Source organism: Capricornis sumatraensis, chromosome 20 (genome assembly GCF_032405125.1).
Source record: "Capricornis sumatraensis isolate serow.1 chromosome 20, serow.2, whole genome shotgun sequence".
In the NCBI taxonomy this organism is placed as follows: Eukaryota; Metazoa; Chordata; class Mammalia; order Artiodactyla; family Bovidae; genus Capricornis; species Capricornis sumatraensis.
Window position 1 is genome coordinate 63,289,014 of NC_091088.1, and position 16,486 is coordinate 63,305,499.

General features: G+C 42.8%; 2 protein-coding genes and 1 pseudogene across 2 annotated transcripts; all 3 read right to left on the minus strand.

The window, feature by feature from the left end:
* Positions 1–458: 458 nt before the first annotated feature.
* Positions 459–1,688, minus strand: LOC138096886 (zinc finger protein 84-like). The gene is made up of 2 exons (XM_068993133.1): positions 839–1,688; positions 459–751 (listed from the first exon to the last, which is right to left on the minus strand). Exons 1-2 carry the CDS (start codon positions 1,686–1,688, stop codon positions 459–461), a joined length of 1,143 nt encoding a protein of 380 aa, XP_068849234.1.
* Positions 1,689–2,470: 782 nt separating this feature from the next.
* LOC138096887 (zinc finger protein 577-like) lies at positions 2,471–16,486 on the minus strand. Its single transcript, XM_068993134.1, has 5 exons — positions 16,472–16,486; positions 14,066–14,192; positions 13,228–13,323; positions 4,395–4,490; positions 2,471–2,484 (listed from the first exon to the last, which is right to left on the minus strand). The coding sequence occupies exons 1-5, from the start codon at positions 16,484–16,486 to the stop codon at positions 2,471–2,473; spliced, it is 348 nt and encodes a 115-aa protein (XP_068849235.1).
* Positions 10,535–11,436, minus strand: LOC138096109 (zinc finger protein 577-like; annotated as a pseudogene).

Below are 16,486 nucleotides of genomic sequence, written 5' to 3' on the forward strand. Positions count from 1 at the left end.
TTTTGACAATCGTTGCCTTTATACTACATTACATGCTCAGTCATGTCTGACTCTATGTGACCCCATGGACTGTAGCCTGCCAGGCTCCTCTGCCCACAGAATTCACTAGGCCAGAATACTGGAGTGGGTTGCCTTTTACTACTCCAGGGGATCCTCCCGATCCAGGGATCAAAGCTGCATTTCCTGCGTTGGCAGGCAGATTCTTTATACCACTGCACCACCAGAAAAGGTCATTCTCGCTGACCTTATGTTTCTTTTTTTGGCAAGATCCCTAAGGTATAACAAGGTGAATGTCTTCAGATGGAAGATGTAAAACTTTCATTCCATGTACAAGGTTTCTTTCCTATTAAGGAGTTCCAGAGCAGTCTGTATAATGAGAACACTTACGGCATTTCCATCCTGTGTGAGTTCTGTGAGTAGATAAGGTTAATAGAAAGAGCTCTGTCACATTCTCACAGTCACTGTGCACAGTATTTTCCTCTATGCTGAGTTCGCTGATGATTAGCAAGCACTGATTTCCGAAAGAAGGCTTTCTGACATTCGTTGCATCCATAGGGCCTCTCTCCTGTGTGAGTTCTCCGGTGACTGATAAGAGCTGACAGAGTAGTAAACGCTTTCTTACAATGGGGGCATTCATATGGTTTCTCTCCTGTATGAATTCTCTGATGTACAGTGAGATAGGACTTGGCTGTGAAAGCCTTATCACACACACTGCATTTGAATGGTTTTTCACCTGTGTGGGTTCTCTGATGTATAATGAGTGTTGACTTACACGACAGAACCTTCCCACATTCGGGGCATTCACACAATTTCACTTTAGCATGACAATTTTTTAGATGGTTAGTGAGACCTGACTTCTGGATGAAAGCCTGTGGACATTCACTGCATCCATAAGGTCTCTCTCCTGTGTGAATTCGCTGATGGATCATGAGATATGCCTTAGTGGAGAAGGCCTTCTCACAGTTTGAGCATTCATATGGTCTCTCTCCTGTATGAACTCTCTCGTGGATAACGAGATGTGCCTTTGACGTGAAGGCTCTATCACATGCACTGCATTTGAAGGGCTTCTCGCCAGTATGGGTTCTCTGATGTACAATGAGAGTTGACTTAGAGGACAGAATCTTCCCACATTCACTGCATTCGTGGGATTTCTCTGCTGCGTGATGACTTTTCTTATGATCGCTGAGATCTGACTTCTGGATGAAGGCTTGCTGACACTCACTACATCCATACGGTCTCTCTCCTGTGTGGATTCGCTGATGAATCAGGAGCTGAGCCTTTTTTGAGAAGGCTTTCTCACAATCGGAGCATTTGTATGGCTTCTCTCCCGTGTGAGTTCTCTGATGTACAGTGAGATGTGCTTTCACCATGAAGGCTTTATCACAAACTCCACATCTGAAGGGTCTTTCTCCTGAGTGAGTCCTCTGATGTAAGCTGAGCTTTGACTTCCAAGGAAAAGCCTTCCCACATTTGCTGCATCTGTGGGACTTTCCTTCTCTGTGTCGGGTCTTCTGATGGTAGGCAAGTGCTGACTTTGTAATGAAGGCTTTCTGACATCGACTGCATCTGTATTGGTTTTCTCCTGTGGGAGTGTCCTGATGAGTAACCAGCTTTAACTCACTGGGAAAGGTTCCCTTATAATCATGGCATCCGTGGGAATTATTTCCTGCGTGAGTTCTCCAAGGCATGGTTGTGAGTGGTTGACAAGTATCCATTGCATTTTGATTGCATCCATATAGTTTCTTGCCTAAAGAAGTTGAGTTATAATTAGCAAACCCTGACAGCTAGATGAAAGCCAGAGTACTCATAGCAGAATGAACAACATAGCAAGTAAAGGTCCAGAAAAAGGTTGTTTTTATTATTATTATAAAAATGAGTGATATAATTAGTAAAATTTGAGGAAACTCTAGATTGGGCAATAGTTCTGTATAAGTAGTAATATTCTGATTTTGATAACTATTTTATGTTTTTTAAATTACCTGTTTCTAGGAAATACACAATTATGTATTTATAAAGGGTCATTATTAGGGGTCAAGAGTTCAGGAAAGCAATATGTACGTGTGTGTGTGTGTGTGTGTGTGTGTGTGTGTGTAAAATGACAGATTACGATAAAGCAAATGTGGTAAAATACTACCACTTAAGGGAATCTGCAAAAACAATGTACATGAAATCTGTGCATAATCTTGGGATTTCACATGAAGTCTAAACTATTTAGGAATAAATATTTTCAAAAGGAAAAAATAGAAAATAAAAGAAGACATTTTTATTAAGTTATATAAGAGGATTACTCATAATGGCCTGAATGCAGAATGACTGATTTGTTTTAGATTCCCACAATGGCATCCTGCACAGTACTCCAGTATTCCCGATCTAAATGCTGGTTATACTGTGGGTTGATTGCAAAAATTAACTTCATTATACTTCATTTTTACATAAAGAAGTAAGAAAGTAGGCAGTAGTCAGGAAATGCTCATGTGTAGGACTCTGGAAGGATTCAGATATTATATTATTAATAACAGTAACAGGATGCCATTCAAGGTAATACTAGGAGAGAGATGTCTTAGCTTTCACTTCAAAAATGTCACCCTTTGTGTATGTGAATTACAAGGTCTTAAATATTGTGACATAACACTATTTTTAGGCTTGTGGACTGTGGTTATGAAAATTGGTAATGATCTGCTATGTCATATAGCATTGTTCTTAGATTACACTTTAGATTTTGCGCTCTACCCTCCCACTCAGAAGGTTGTTCTACATGATGGTTTATCTTGTCATTCCTCATTTTTTCAATCCAGGTAACTGTCAAAACATTATGTCTTTAAAAAGCCAGATGTTTCTGAAGCTTATGCTCATGACCATTGTGGGGGGTGGGGTGGTGAGTAGCTACAAACACCGATTTTCCTTACTTCCTTTTTATAAATAAATAAAAACAGCAAAATTTTTGAAAAAAAAAAATCACTTGATTATTGTGTGGAGAACAGAGAGAAGCAAGATTAAAGAAGTCAAGAGTATTTTCAAGAAAACGATCACAATTTTGGCAAAAAATACTGGACATTGATGTGTGAGTGAAAACAACAGTAACAGAAAAGAGTGGAGCCCTTGGGATATAAGGAGACAGACCAAACTTGCTGATAGATTCGATTTGTGGTGTGAGTGAAAAGAGGAACAAAAAGTGATGTGAATATGAGGTAGGTATCAGATCTCTGAGTGCAGAAAAGAAGCATCAGGTGACTATATGAGGATGAGGGAAGGTTTGGTCAGTAGACAGAAATTTGGGAGTCATCAGCAAATAAATAGTATTGTTAAGGCCATGAAATTTGATGAATTTACACTGGTTAACAAATGACAGAAATAGGCAAAAATGAAGCTTCATGCTTTGCAACTCTGAAGACTTTAGGAGATGCCCGGAGATGAATGGAGAAGGTCCATTCATCAGGCACAAACAATGACAACAAAGGAAAGACACCAAATTAAGTCTTAAACAAACATCTGGGGGAAGCAGTTTAGAATAAAGGATCCTCAGCTTTTAAAGTGTAGTCACCCTATCTTACTGATTCTTTCTTGTCTAATTAATTCTGCAGGCAATAGACAGTGAACCTTCCCAAAACTCTAATATCACATTTATAGACCACCAGTGGTCAATATCCCCACCTTCTGGTTTGCTCTGATACATTCTCACACAGCCCACAGAAAGCCACCAGCACTGGTGTTGCTGTATTAACTGGAAGAATTGTGGCATTATTTGATCAGGTAAGTGTTAGTCACTCAGTCGTGCAAGAAGCGAAAGAGAATGTGGAGAAAGGAAGTGACGCTGCCAAACAGGAAGGAGGAGGAGGAAGTCTGGATGCTGTAAGGAAACTAACTACTGAACAGTGAGTCAATCTGAGACAAAAAGAGGCACATTTTCCTGGAAACAGCATGCAAGAGAGCCTTGTCAATGATTTAGGTGTTTGTAAAGACCTTCAGAGTCCCTTGGACAGCAGGGAGATCAAACCAGTCCATCCTAAAGGAAACTAAACCTGAATATTCACTGGAAGGACTGATGCAGAAGCTGAAGCTCCAATACTTTGGCCACCTGATGCAAAGAACTGACTCACTGGAGAAGACCCTGATGCTGGGAAAGTTTGAGGGCAGGACAGGGGGGCAACAGAGGATGAGATGGTTCCACAGACTCAACAGACATGAGTTTATTTTCACCCTGGGAGACAGTGAAGGACAGGAAAGACTAGCGTGCTGCAGTTCATGGGCTTGCAGAGTCAGACACAACTTAGTGACTAACAACAACCACCACCTTCAGAGGTTTAGCCTTGCTAAACACATTCGGAAGGGTCAACCTTTCACCTCCAACTACTCTCAAGGTTTCCCATCTTGCGGCTTCTCATCTGCTTACTTACCTGAAAAGTACTGATGCTGCATTTCAACTTCTCCTTTCCATGGCCCTTCTCTGGGCTCGAAGTTAAGGATCAGAACTGGTCTGGTAGCTTGATAGCCTGTTCATGGGAAATGACAAAGACTTGGATGCTTACAATTCGACTCAGCGGGGGATGTCTAGGAAGAGCCCAAAAGGAATGGACACACTCTCACCTTGGCAGATGAAAGAGCTAATGAAGATGAAAGCACATTAAGCTCTGATGGGAACAGCAGGACTGAAAATTGACTGTCTATAAACTCAAACCCAGTATCTTGAGTCTCTCTGGACGTTAGGGCAACTAAAAAAGGAAAGGCTGTTGGCTGTGTTCTGAATGACACAGTTAACTAGTGTCACAGGTTATTAGAATTCTCCAGTAACACATCCTGATGTTGGCTCTTCTAAGCAGAACCTAGTGGCTACCACACCTCTCAGGTAAATAAGTAGAAGTGAAGTTGCTCAGCTGTATTCAACTCTTTATGACCCCATGGACTACAGCCTACCAGGCTCCTCTGTCCATGGAATTTTCCAGGCAAGAGTACTGGAGTGGGTTGCCATTTCCTTCTCCAGGGTATATTCCCGACCCAGGGATCGAACGTAGGTCTCCCGCATTGTAGGCAGACGCTTTACCATCTGAGCCAAAAGGGAAGCCCCACTCCCAAGTGAAGTCCATAGAAATATCCTCAAATGACACTAGTCCCTATTAATTATCACAGATTCTTCTTCCAATGTGTGGTGATCATTGTGAGTGTGTGTATGTGTGTGCTCAACTGTATCCAACTCTTTGTGATCCCATGGACTATAGCCTGCCAGGCTCCTCTGTGCATGGAATTTTTCTAGGCAAGAATACTGGAGTGGGTTGCCATTTCCTCCTCCAGGGGATCTTCCCAACCTAGGAATTGAACTCATGTCTCTTGGGCCTCCTGTGTTGGCAGGTGGATTCTTTCCCACTGCACAACCTAGGAAGCCGGTGATGCTCATTACTAATAAGCAAAAGACCTACAGGTATATGTTCTGGCTGTTTTCACCATAAGTTACCAAGGCTCTCTCTCTCTGGGTAACAGTTTTCATTAGTTACTATGAAAAGAAGTAAAATGCCCTTATACTGATTTTGCAATTGAACACTTAATTATCAACTAGTCTAGTAAATCAGAAGTTTCTGAAAGTATATTCACTATATTTTACAGGTAAAATATCCCTAAAACAGGGATATAAAATGTCTCTATAAAACATTTCAGACAATTATTTAAGAGGTGAAGAAGAACTAAGTGCTAACATATAAACACAGCAAAAATCTGCCCTCAAGGAGCTTTTGGACACATTTCAACAGACAGAACAAATAAAAGAATCAGATATGAAATAACTACACATGCAGGAATTATCAGTACAAGATATTAATATGTTTAATATAAAGGTTACTGTATTGAGAAACAGGATATCTAAAATATGTAGAAGGGATATTATTAAAATGACCATTTAGATGTACATAAACCAGCAGAAAAATTAAAAAATAAAGTTCAGTCAGTTCTCATTATTCATGGATTTACTGTGAATTCACCTGACTGCTAAAATTTCTTTTTAACCCAAAATCAATAATCACAGCACTTGCACGAACATCTGCAGACATCTGCATAGAATAATTTGAGCAACAAATAATTTGAGTTGCCCAATGTGTATGATCCTGGCTGAGTCTGAACAAAATGATGCTGTCTTATTTCAGTTCTCCTATTGCAAACAAGCACCCTTTTCATGGTCTACTTAGTGTCCTGTTTTTCATGACACTTTTCTTGGTAATTTATACTTTTATACTTTTTCTTGGTAATTCTGCTGATTAAAATGGTCCCAAGCACAGTGTTCAGGTACCGTCTAATGTCTTCAAGTGCAAGAAGGCAGTGATGTACCTTATGGAGCAAGGTGTTGGATAAGCTTTGTTCAAGGCTTCCCTTGTGGCTCAGTAGTGGAGAATCTGCCTGCCAATGTGGGGGACACGGGTTCAATCCCTGATCTGGGAGGATCCCACATGTCACAAAACAACTAAACCTGTGTGCCACAACTACTGAGCCTGAGCTCTAGAGCTCATGACCTGCAACTACTGATCCCACGTGCACTAGAGCCCATGCTCTGCAAAAAGAGAAGTCACTGCAATGAGAAGCCTGGGCACCACAACTAGAGAAAGCCCACACACAGCAACAAAGGCCCAGCTCAGCCAGAAATAAATAAAAAATTTAAAGAGACACTGCGCAATTGGCCACGTGCGTGTCAGTTGCTCAGCTGTGTCCGACTCTTTGCAACTCCATGGGCTATAGACTACTAGGCTCCTCTGCCCATGAGATTCACCAGGCAAGAATACTAGAAAGGGTAGCCATTCCCTTCTCCAGGGGATCTTCCTGACACAGGGATTGAACCCAGGTCTCCCATGTTGCAGGTAGATCTTTACCCTGTGAGCCACCAGGGGAGCAATCTGTCCCTTTCTTCATGTGGAGAAAATTCCACAGAAAATTATAATTTCCATAATCCACTTGACACAGCCTTCTTGACCATATATAATATTTATAGTAACTATTTTAACATAATTTTCTACTAATTCTATCACCCATGTCATTTCTGGGTCCCTTTTACTACTTTTCCCCTCTTTTTAGATTTATTGTTTTCTGTATTTTTTATTATTTTTATTTTAAGAAATATTTTTTCATTTTTTATTTTTCTGGGTCTCTTTCTATAGACTTTCCTTCTGTGTTTATGGGTCCTATTTTCCTGTTTCTTGGCATACATGCATAGGTTCTGATTGGATGTCTGACTGTGAAATCAACATTACTGGTTGATCCATGCCTGCTGAGTCATGTCCTACCTTTGTGACCCCGTGGACTATAGCCCGCCAGGATCCTCTGCCCATGGAATTTTATATGTGGATATGTTAATCTATTCAATTTCAGAATAGATACAAAGGTATGTTTTGTAGTATTTCCAGCAGTAAAAATCTCATGTTCCATTAGGAGAGAGTTCTTTTCCAGTGCTGACAATTTGATTCTTATGTTTCAAGAGCATTCCACGGTGTTCACATCTAAGAATTAGTACAAGATTCTCTGATTAAAGAAAAAAAATGTTAACGTGCAGATCAGGAAGCAACAGTTAGAACTGGACATGGAACAACAGACTGGTTCCAAATAGGAAAAGGAGTACGTCAAGGCTGTATGTTGTCACCCTGCTTATTTAACTTATATGCAGAGTACATCATGAGAATCGCTGGGCTGGAAGAAGCACAAGCTGGAATCAAGATTGCTGGGAGAAATATCAATAACCTCAGATATGCAGATGACACCACCCTTATGGCAGAAAGTGAAGAGCTAAAAAGCCTCTTGATGAAAGTGAAAGAGGAGAGTGAAAAAGTTGGCTTAAAGCCCAACATTCAGAAAATGAAAATCATGGCATCTGGTCCCATCACTTTACGGGATATAGATGGGGAAACAGTGGAAACAGTGTCAGACTTTATTTTTGGGGGCTCCAAAATCACTGCAGATGGTGACTGCAGCCATGAAATTAAAAGACACTTACTCCTTGGAAGGAAAGTTAAGACCAACCTAGATAGCATATTCAAAAGCAGAGACATTACTTTGCCAAGAATGGTCCGTCTAGTCAAGGCTATGGTTTTTCCTGTGGTCATGTATGGATGTCAGAGTTTGACTGTGAAGAAAGCTGAGTGCCGAAGAACTGATGCTTTTGAACTGTGGTGTTGGAGAAGACCCTTGAGAGTCCCTTGGACTGCAAGGAGATCCAACCAGTCCGTTCTAAAGGAGATTGGTCTTGAGTGTTCTTTGGAAGGAATGATGCTAAAGCTGAAACACCAGTACCTTGGCCACCTCATGCGAAGAGCTGACCCACTGGAAAAGACTCTGATGCTGGGATTGGGGGCAGGAGGAGAAGGGGACGACAGAGGATGAGATGGCTGGATGGTACCACCGACTCGATGGATGTGAGTCTGAGTGAACTCCAGGAGTTGGTGATGGACAGGGAGGCCTTGGCGTGCTGCAATTTATGGGGTTGCAAAGAGTCGGACATGACTGAGCGACTGAACTGAACTGAACTGTACTTAGATCATAATTACTTTAGATAACTGCTTCACTGAGAACATGCTCTTTCTAATTTATTTAAGGGGTAGGCAGGAATTTATTGAAGTGCAACTCTCTGAAATCTAATGCTTTTGTGGTAGGCAATATCATGGCAAATCCCAAAGATGTTCATGTCCCAATTCCCAGAATATGGAAACCTGTTACATTGTATGGTGAAGGGGAATTAAGGCAGAAGATGGCATTAAGTCATTTTAAGGCCAAATAAATTGTTTCTAGAGTTTTAAGGTTCACATGGTGCCCCAGGGCAGATTATACCCAGAGGCTCACCAATATTAGCTTTAGAAGGTGAGATTTGGCACTCTCGAGTGGATCAATTTTAGGTGAGATTTTGGACTCTGAGTTGGTCCTATAACAGGCTGAGACACTTGGAGATGGTGGGATAGGGTGAATCCATTTTACATGTGGGATGGACATGAACCATTGGGTGCCAAAGGGTGACCTTTGGTAGGCAGCACAGTGGCCTCCCAAAGATGTCTACATCCTTATATCCAGGACTTGTGAATATGCTATATTATAAGGCAAAGGGGACACAAGTTAGCGATGAAGTTAAAGTTGCTAATTAGCTGATTTTAAGATAGGACATTATTTTGAATTCTCTGGGTGGGCCCAATGTAATCACAAGGGTCCTTAAGCATGGAAGGAAGAGGCAGAAAAGCAAGAGATGAAGAGCTGACCAGTCATCACTGGCCTTAAGGAAAGAAAGGGGCCAAAAGTCATGGAATTTGGGCAGCTGCTAGAAGCTGGGAAAACAAAGAAACCGAGTCTGCTCTAGAACCTCCATAAAGAAATGTGACCTTGCCAACAACCTTGTTTTTAAGCCTAGAGAGATGCATTTTTTGGATTTCAGATCTCTGGACTAATACACTGTGTTATTCTGAAACACTAACTTTGTGAAAATTGGTTACACCAGCCACAAGAAACTAATACAGCTGTACTTTTACATTCATTATATTCTGAGGTTTTCACTCCATACTGCAATTCCTGACGTCTAATGGACGCGAGTCTGAGTGAACTCCGGGAGTTGGTGATGGACAGGGAGGCCTGGCATGCTGCGATTCATGGGGTTGCAAAGAGTCGGACACGACTGAGTGACTGAACTGAAGATTTCCTTTACTTAGAGAAGTCTCTCCCCATTTCCAAAGGTAAAACTGTGATACAGGACTTAATTTGGGGATACAATTTCCTTTTTTTTTTTTTATGGCTTTCAGGGGATTTCTCTTTTCTATGAGTTCTTCCCCACTTTATAAATGTGTTTTTTCCACTTTCAGTGCCTCTAGAGTTGTCTTTCTATGCTTCTCTGACAAGTGAGAAGGTATAATTGATCACTGAAGACCATCACACTCTTTCCTAAGGTTTTGGTCCCATGGGAACTCTTTGAAACTCACTAGGATATCACTTCTGGGAAAAAGGTTCCCCCCAAGAGCTACATTTCTGCTCCATATGATCTCACTGATATTTACTAAGTCTAACTTCTCATGGAAGTGTTCTACACAATCACTGCAAACACGGCATTTCTGTCCCCAAATCAACTCTTTATATATATATTTTTGGCTCCACCCCACAACAGCCAGTGAGATTTTAGTTCCTCAACCAGGGATTTAACCTGTGCCCCTTGCATAGGAAGCTTAGAGTCTTAACCACTGGACCTCCAGGGAAATCCAGCATTTCTGCCCTAAGTGAGCACTGACACATAATGAATGTGGGGAAGATTCTGGCTCAAGGCTCCCCCATCTCTGGAGGAAAAATCCCCCAAGGATTTTTCTTTCTATGCAGTATCTGTAACATATAAGACATAATTTATTACTGAAGGGGTGATCACATTCACTGCATTTCTGAGGCTTATTCCCTGAGTAAACCCCTGATTATCTACTGAGGCCTGACTTCTTAGAAAAGACTGGGCCACAATCACTCTGTTTCTGCCCATTAGCAGCTCACTGCTTGATAAGGACTGGGTTCCCAAAGACACCATCTCTGCAGGCACTGTGTTAACAGGGCGTTGCTATTGTATGAGTTCACTCAGGCATAAAGAGCTATGATGCCCGGAGGAGGGTATCTCCAGCTCTGGGGATTCTACAGCTTTCTCTCCCCAGTGAGTCTTCTTATGTTTGATGAGAACATGTCGGCCAAGGCTTCGCCACATTCACTGCAGCCATATGGTCTCTCTGGTGTGAGTCCGCTGGTGCTGAATGAGCTTTGCCTTGCTTCAGAAGGCCTTTTTGCAGTCACTGCACTCACACAGTTTCTCTTCCCTGTGAATTCTCTGATGCTTGGTCAGGTCAGACTTAAAAAAGAAGGTTCTTCTGCATTTGCAGCACTCATAAGGCTTCTCTCCTGTGTGGTGTCTCTGATGGGCAATGAGGTAAGCCTTTTGGGAAAAGGCCTTCCCACACATACTGCAGCCATACAGTTTCTCTCTGGTGTGAGAACGCTGATGTCTCTTGAGCCAGTAACCTCTGGCTGAAGGCTTTTCCACACTCACCATATCCTGTAGGGCTTCTCTCCTGTGTGACTTCTCTGGAGGCCCATGAGCTGCAACCTTCTGGAAAAGGCTTTCCCATTCATTAGGTTCATGGGGCTTCCCTCCCATATGAGTTCTCTGATGTTCAGTGAGCTGAATCTTGATGAATGCTTTTCTACATGTGTTGCATCTGTGGGGCTTCTCTCCCCTTTCAGTTCTCTGATGTCTAATGAGCTGTGCCTTCCTGGAGAACGCTTTCCCACATTCACTGCATGCATACGGCTTCTTTCCTGAACAAGTTTTCTGACGGCCACTGAGCGGTGATTTAGTGCTACTGGGTTTTACACAACCATGGTATTTGATTCCACTAAGAGTTTTATTATCCTAGAGACAGACAGATGATTTCCCATACCCACTGAACCCATCAGAGTCGTTTCCTGCATATCTTCTATTCTCAGCAACAAAACCTAACTGTGACTTTAAACTTTTACAGTGTGAGCCAAACTTATTGTGTTTTTGTGTTAAAGTAACAAGGCTTTTGCATGAGTCAAAATTATTTGCATAACTTTGTGGACATCTTTCCAAAGTTTTAATCCTGTTTTGGTTTTCTGGGTGCCACTGCATAGGATCAATCTCCCACATTTCTTCTAGGACAAAGAACAATGAAAACATCCATGATAATTCTAGGGGGGGAAACAGAGTATAAAAATGCCATGGTTTGAGTTAGCTCTTGTAAGATCCCAGTCTAAGAGAAATGTCTACTATGGAAGTGTATGCTATGCTCTGTGAAAAAATGACAGTATTATAAAACAAAATTCAATAGAACAGCAGTTAGTTAGTGTTAGTCACTCAGTCATGTCCAACTTTTTGTGACCCCATGGACTGTAGCCTGCCAGGCTCCTCTATCCAAGGAATTCTCCAGGCAAGAATACTGGAGTGCGTAGCCATTTCCTTCTCCAGGGGATCTTCTTGACCCAGGGCTCGAACCCAGGTCTCCTGCATTGCAGGCAGATTCTTTACCATCTGAGCCACCAGGGAAGCCCAAAAGAAGGCACCTGGAATCCATACAGAAGGTCTTTCAAGTTTTTTTGGCCGTGTCCTGTGCCATATGGGACCTTAGTTCCCTGACCAGGGATCAAACCTGTGACCCCTGCAGAGGAAGCATGGAGTCTTAACTACTGGACCACCACAGAGACCTTCAGAAATAATAGAGCAAATAGGAAAGACTCAAGGTAACTGAAAGGCAGAGCAATATGGTAGAACCTAAACAAAATGCATGGGGAGGAAAAGAATTCACCAGGAGGAAAAATGATCTCATTCATGAAACTGAAGGAAAAAGGATTTCGCAGAACAATTACTTCGGATCCAGGCAAAATGCAGAATCAGAGGGCAGATTAGATTATAGACAGAGAGTTGTCAACCCAGGGATATCTGTCAGAGAGCTTAAATCTTCCATATGTGTGAACACACACTCTGAGGGTGAAGACAGGATCTGGGAGAAAAGAGGATTCTGGTCTCATGCACAGGAAGTAGAGCAACACAGGCCAGTGGCCCTGGTGGCTGGCAACACACAGAGGGTTAGAGTGCAGGTCAGACGTTAGCAGGAGTCAACCTGGGGCCCTCCAGCAGAGAACAGAAAGCTCAGGCCCTGAGACTGAGTCAAACTTTTAACAGAAGATTAACAAAACCCCTGACCTGAAAGCTGGGGAAGCAGAGGGTCAATCAGTAGACAGAGGTCCCCTGGGAAACAAGATGTGTGTGGTTTTCAGATGAATGAAGGTGACACGGGTTGTCAGGGAGGGAGAAAAGCTCTCAAAAGGGGAGCTGATACTGCAGAGGCAGGGGGCAGCGCTAAGTGCAAAACGACCTGTATGGGTGGTGAGAGGGACCTCGGAGTGAGCAAGGTGGAGGACAGACAGTGAGCCCTTGCAGACAAAGGAAAGGAGAAGGCATGAGGGAGCGTGCTGGGAAGCACGGAACAAGCTTAAGACCGCAAGGTCTAGGATGAGACAAACCACGGTAAGATCCCGAAAACTAGGAAAGAAGACATCATCCTTTAATAGCAGGCAAAGAAGAACAGCCCTAATAACAACATGCAGAAAAGTGTTAGGTTATTGGGTCACCAACGGTGTCAGGGAAGTTCTCTACATAACACTTCAGAAATGTCAACCTGTCACTGACTAACTGAATTTTTGTGTCATTTCTTCCCACCTTCTTGTTTTGAGCTCACTCACCTGGGCAGGTTGGACTCAGGGCTGCTCCCTTGACCGTCCATGGGGGTCCTCCTTGTTCCAACTGAAAGAGTGAATCTGGTTTGGGAGCCTGATATCCTGTAAACGGGAAATCATGGGATGGCTGGTGCTGACCATTTGAGCCAGGGTGATCTACGAGAACTGTACAAAGTTTGATTTTGGGGACCACATCCCTTGTACTTTGGTAAAGTAAAAACCTTTAACTTGGAAAGGGAGAACATGCATTGTAGGACCTACAGTGCTTTAGTCCCAACCATAAAATACAACATTCCAGGAACCCTACAGATTTCACTGAATGAGAAAGAAAAGGCAACTGACTATAATGCTGTCTGCTGGGATGCACCTTGCAGTCCTCCAAGCCAAGCCCTGGACTCACCCAACTTCAAACCAAAGAAAAAGAGCCCAGAGTCAGCGACAGAGACATCAATGGTTTAACGGAGGGAGGAGCTTACTTGTCTGACACAAGGTCCTGGAGCAACACCCCACTGTGTGCGGTACATGGCAGGTGGGACATGACGGCAGTCTTTGCTGGGGTGGGGGTGCGTTACCAGTTACAGGGGAAATTGATGTCAGGTTGGCTTATTGGTTACCAGGGAAACCAGCAGAGAGGCACGCCCGTCACCATCCCTATGAAAAGCTCTCATAGTGGAGATGTTCTGATCTAAAGCCAGAATGGGCATTAGCTGGGACCAGGGTAAATTTGTAGACAGGGAGGTCAGTCATTTGAGAAGGGTGTAGGTGAAGCAGGCCTGGGCTGAGCTAGAGATGGACAGAGAGCAGAACAGCCATCCTGGGTGGCCTGAGCACACGTTGCCCTTACCTACTGACACTAAGTTGCAGTAGTTCTCCAACATGACGTCCCAGTACAGGGCCTTCTGAGATGGGCCCAGTAGCTGCCACTCCTCCCCGCTGAAGCCCACAGCCACATCCTCGAATGACACAGGGCCCTGTAATAACAAATTCCAGTGCAATTCGTGATGGAATATATGATGTGGAAAAAAGAATAAGAACATGTTCTTTTATTTTTTTATAAATCAGAAGAGATCTCATTTTTATTTTATTTTTTGGCCGTACAACATAGCTCATGGGATCTCAGTTCCCAGACCAGGGACTGAACCCAGATCACAGCAGTGAAAGCCCGGAATCCTAACCACTAGACCACCACGGAAGTCCCAGGAACACGTTCTGTTTATCTTCCCCATGATAAAAAATTATGGGCACTGTAGCTGTGGCTATTTCACGTAGGACAGACCATGTGTCTTTTTTAAAAAAAAAAATCTGTATTTATTTATTTTTGTGCTGTGTCTTTGTTGCTGCATGGGCTTTTCTCTAGCTGTGGGGGCCACGCCCTAGCTGTGGTGTGTGGGCCTCTCACTGTCACAGCTTCTCCTGTTGCAGAGCACAAGTTCTAGGCCAGTGGGCTTTAGCAGTTGCGCCTCCCGTGCTCCAGGGCACAGGCTCAGTAGCTGTGGTGCTCGGGCTTAGCTCTGGGGCTATGTGGGATCTTCCTGGCCCAGGGATTGAACCTGTGTCCCCTGCATTGGCAGGTGGGTTCCTTACCACTGAGCCACCAGGGAAAAGCCTGTGACTGTGTCTTACTCCACTTGGGTTGCTATAATAAAATACCACAGACTGGGTAGCTTATAAAAACAAATTTATTTCTCACAGTTGTGGAGGCTGGGAAGTCTGGGATCAAGGGCCATCATGGCCACCTTTTAGTGAGGGCCCGCTCCCTTGTTCATAGCGGGAACCTTCGCAGGGAAGGGTGAGGGATCCCTGTGCATTCTCTCGTAAAAGGACACTCATCCTATTTGTGAAGACCTCACCCTCATGACTGATCTACACACCTCCAAATGGTCCCACCTCCTAATACCATCATCTTTGATTGGTTAAGATTTTAACAATGAATTGTAGAGGCACACAAACATTCAAACCACAGCCCTGTGGAATTTTACAAATTAGTCCTTCCCAGCCTAGAAAAGAACTCAAATAATATTTGCATAGAAATAAAAGACACTGTGTAGTAAGAATGTCTTTGTTTATATGAGTGAAAAATTTGTTATTAATTTAGATGTCTCTTAGAGGCAGACAAAAGAAGTGAAGTGAAGTCGCTCAGTCGTGTCCGACTCTTTGCGATCCGCGGACTGTAGGCCACCAAGTTCCTCCGTCCATGGGATTCTCCAGGCAAGAATATTGGAGTGGGTTGCCATTTCCTTCTCCAGGGGATCTTCCCGACCCAGGCAGCGAACCCAGGTCTCCCACATTGCAGGGAGACGCTTTAACCTCTGCACCACAAGGTATCCTAAACCTCCATGCTATGAAATATTATGCAAACATTAACATCAATGCGATGGATTTAAATATACTGGTATCAATGATTTTCAAGGCATTCTCTTAAATGAAAAGAATCAAGCCCCCAAATAGTATATAGTCTATAGTATATAGTCTATATAGTATATAGTCTCATCCCAGACATATGAAAAACTCTTAATAATACATCCAGCTACATATCTATAAGTTTACATATGTATGCACATACAAATACATATATTAAGATATACATAAATTAATCTAAATATAGATATATTTTACCAAACATGAATTTGATGGGAAACCCAAATTATTAACATGTTACCCTTCGAGTTGGGCCTTTGGTGAGAAAAAAGTGAAAGAGGATATTCTCTTTTGGTGCAAAGACTTGTGTGTGCTTAAACCTTGTGCACGTGAACGGAGCTATGTATCATTTGTGTAAATAAAAATACAAAGATCACCCAAGAATAATTGGCTTTGACTTCATTTTTTTTGGAAACTGGGGTTAAGAAGTTATAAGGGAAGAATTTGCCTCTATTTTAAGATTTTAGCCTAAACTTACTGTCCACCAGATCCTAATTTTTATTAACATATACTCTTCTCAGGGCTTTCCTGGTGGCTCAGAAGGTAGAGAATCTGCCTGCAACGGAGGAGACCAGGATTCTGTCTCCAGGTCAGAAAGATCCTCTAGAGAAGGGAATGGTTAACCACTCCAGTATTCTGGCCTGGAGAACTCCACAGACAGAGGAGCCTGGTGGGCTACACTCCATGGGAGGCCCAAAGAGTCTGACACAACTTAGTGACCATCATTTTCACTTTTTACTTCATATTGTTCTCATTTCACCAGACTGCTTTTCAGAAGCTTCCACAAGTCCCCTGGGAAACAAAGGATTAAAACAGATAACACAAACCTCACCTGGACCTTGCTCAT